We start from the raw sequence: 1346 nt of genomic DNA on the forward strand, positions 1-1346 counted from the left end.
TGTTTTGCATATAATATCACAAGGTAAGATAATCATAATTTGTTATTACATAGAAATATGATTTTTTTTTGTAACTGTAGGAATTGCCGAAAAATCCACTTTCATCATATTTTCGCGCACGTGTCACACAGTTCGCCTTATCGTAATAAATTATTCCGATCATGACGAAGCTTTAAACACAGTTCAATGCCCTTACGGGGGGGCGCGTTATGGCTGCAGGTCATGACGAACAGCGAGGCCCGCGACTTAATGGCGCAGAATTCCCACGACGTAACGATTCTTGACGGCGAACAGGCGGACGCCATCAATCTCGTGAATATACGCAATAACGGTGATATCATCATCGGCGACAACGATAACCAGATCATGGTGCTGGAATCCGGCCAGAGGTCTGCCAGCGGCGGTATGCCAATGGACGGCATCGAGATCCTCGAGGATAGAGACATTAGAATTCTCGACGCTAAAAGCCTCGACGATCGTTTCGTGGATGGCATGACATTCCTCTCCCAGACGAAAATCGACGATCTCCTGCTGGGTCCCAAATCGCTGCCTATCGATGGCGATGGCGCTCTCACCGGGCACGACGACGGTAGGTGAATTGGCGTCCGTAATGTCACGATTTACAAAGGTCCTTTTTAGGACGATCGTTGCGCACATTTTCTCAAGTAAGAGCTAACTTTTCAATTTGAGAACGCACAGCCCTTTTTGTAATTTAAGTAATCAATAATTGATTTTAAAAGAATTCGAGTTAATGTAAAAAAGAACAAATGTATACGCAAGTTTATTAGCGACGCTATATAGCGACGTCTCGCGAGACACGTTAGAAATCGGTCTTAAAACAGTCATACGACTTATAACTTGTCGATGGTTATTGATTCCAGTAATGGCAGTGACGTCGAACCAGCAGGATCTAACGAGCATTTTGGGTCATCCCTCGAACCTGTCCGCCAGCTCGCAGTCCTCGTTATCGTCTCTGTTAATGAAGAACCATCCGCCGTTGTCGTTGTTGAGCGAGACGTTACCGTATCTAAAGAGCGGTCAGAGCCTCACGGAGGATCTAAACATTCTTGGTGTCTCCACCATGGAGGATCATCACTCGGACTACGACCCGAAGATGAAATTGCCCTCGGTCTTCGACGATGACTGCGACACCGGCTTAATGCCCTTCAGCCAATCGGACATGAAGATACTCGAGTCCGGAGGTCAATCGTGTATGAAGGTACAAGTCGTTTGGCTATTGTTTGCGAGCTAGACGCTCCCATTGGGTGCTTTCTATTCGGTGACACACAAGTCGAAACAAACATCGTTCTATTCTTAGCATTCAGTGAGTAACAAAGACAAAACGA

General features: G+C 46.0%; 1 protein-coding gene across 1 annotated transcript; it reads left to right on the forward strand.

The window, feature by feature from the left end:
* Window positions 1-222: 222 nt before the first annotated feature.
* LOC105462330 lies at window positions 223-1219 on the forward strand (the record flags this gene model as incomplete). The annotated part of the gene is made up of 2 exons (XM_011708852.1): window positions 223-589; window positions 882-1219. Coding segments are annotated over exons 1-2 (705 nt in total), but the record flags the coding sequence as incomplete, so codon positions are not given.
* Window positions 1220-1346: the final 127 nt, after the last annotated feature.

This window comes from Wasmannia auropunctata, unplaced genomic scaffold, assembly GCF_000956235.1.
Source record: "Wasmannia auropunctata unplaced genomic scaffold, wasmannia.A_1.0 LD265679.1, whole genome shotgun sequence".
Lineage (NCBI taxonomy): Eukaryota > Metazoa > Arthropoda > Insecta > Hymenoptera > Formicidae > Wasmannia > Wasmannia auropunctata.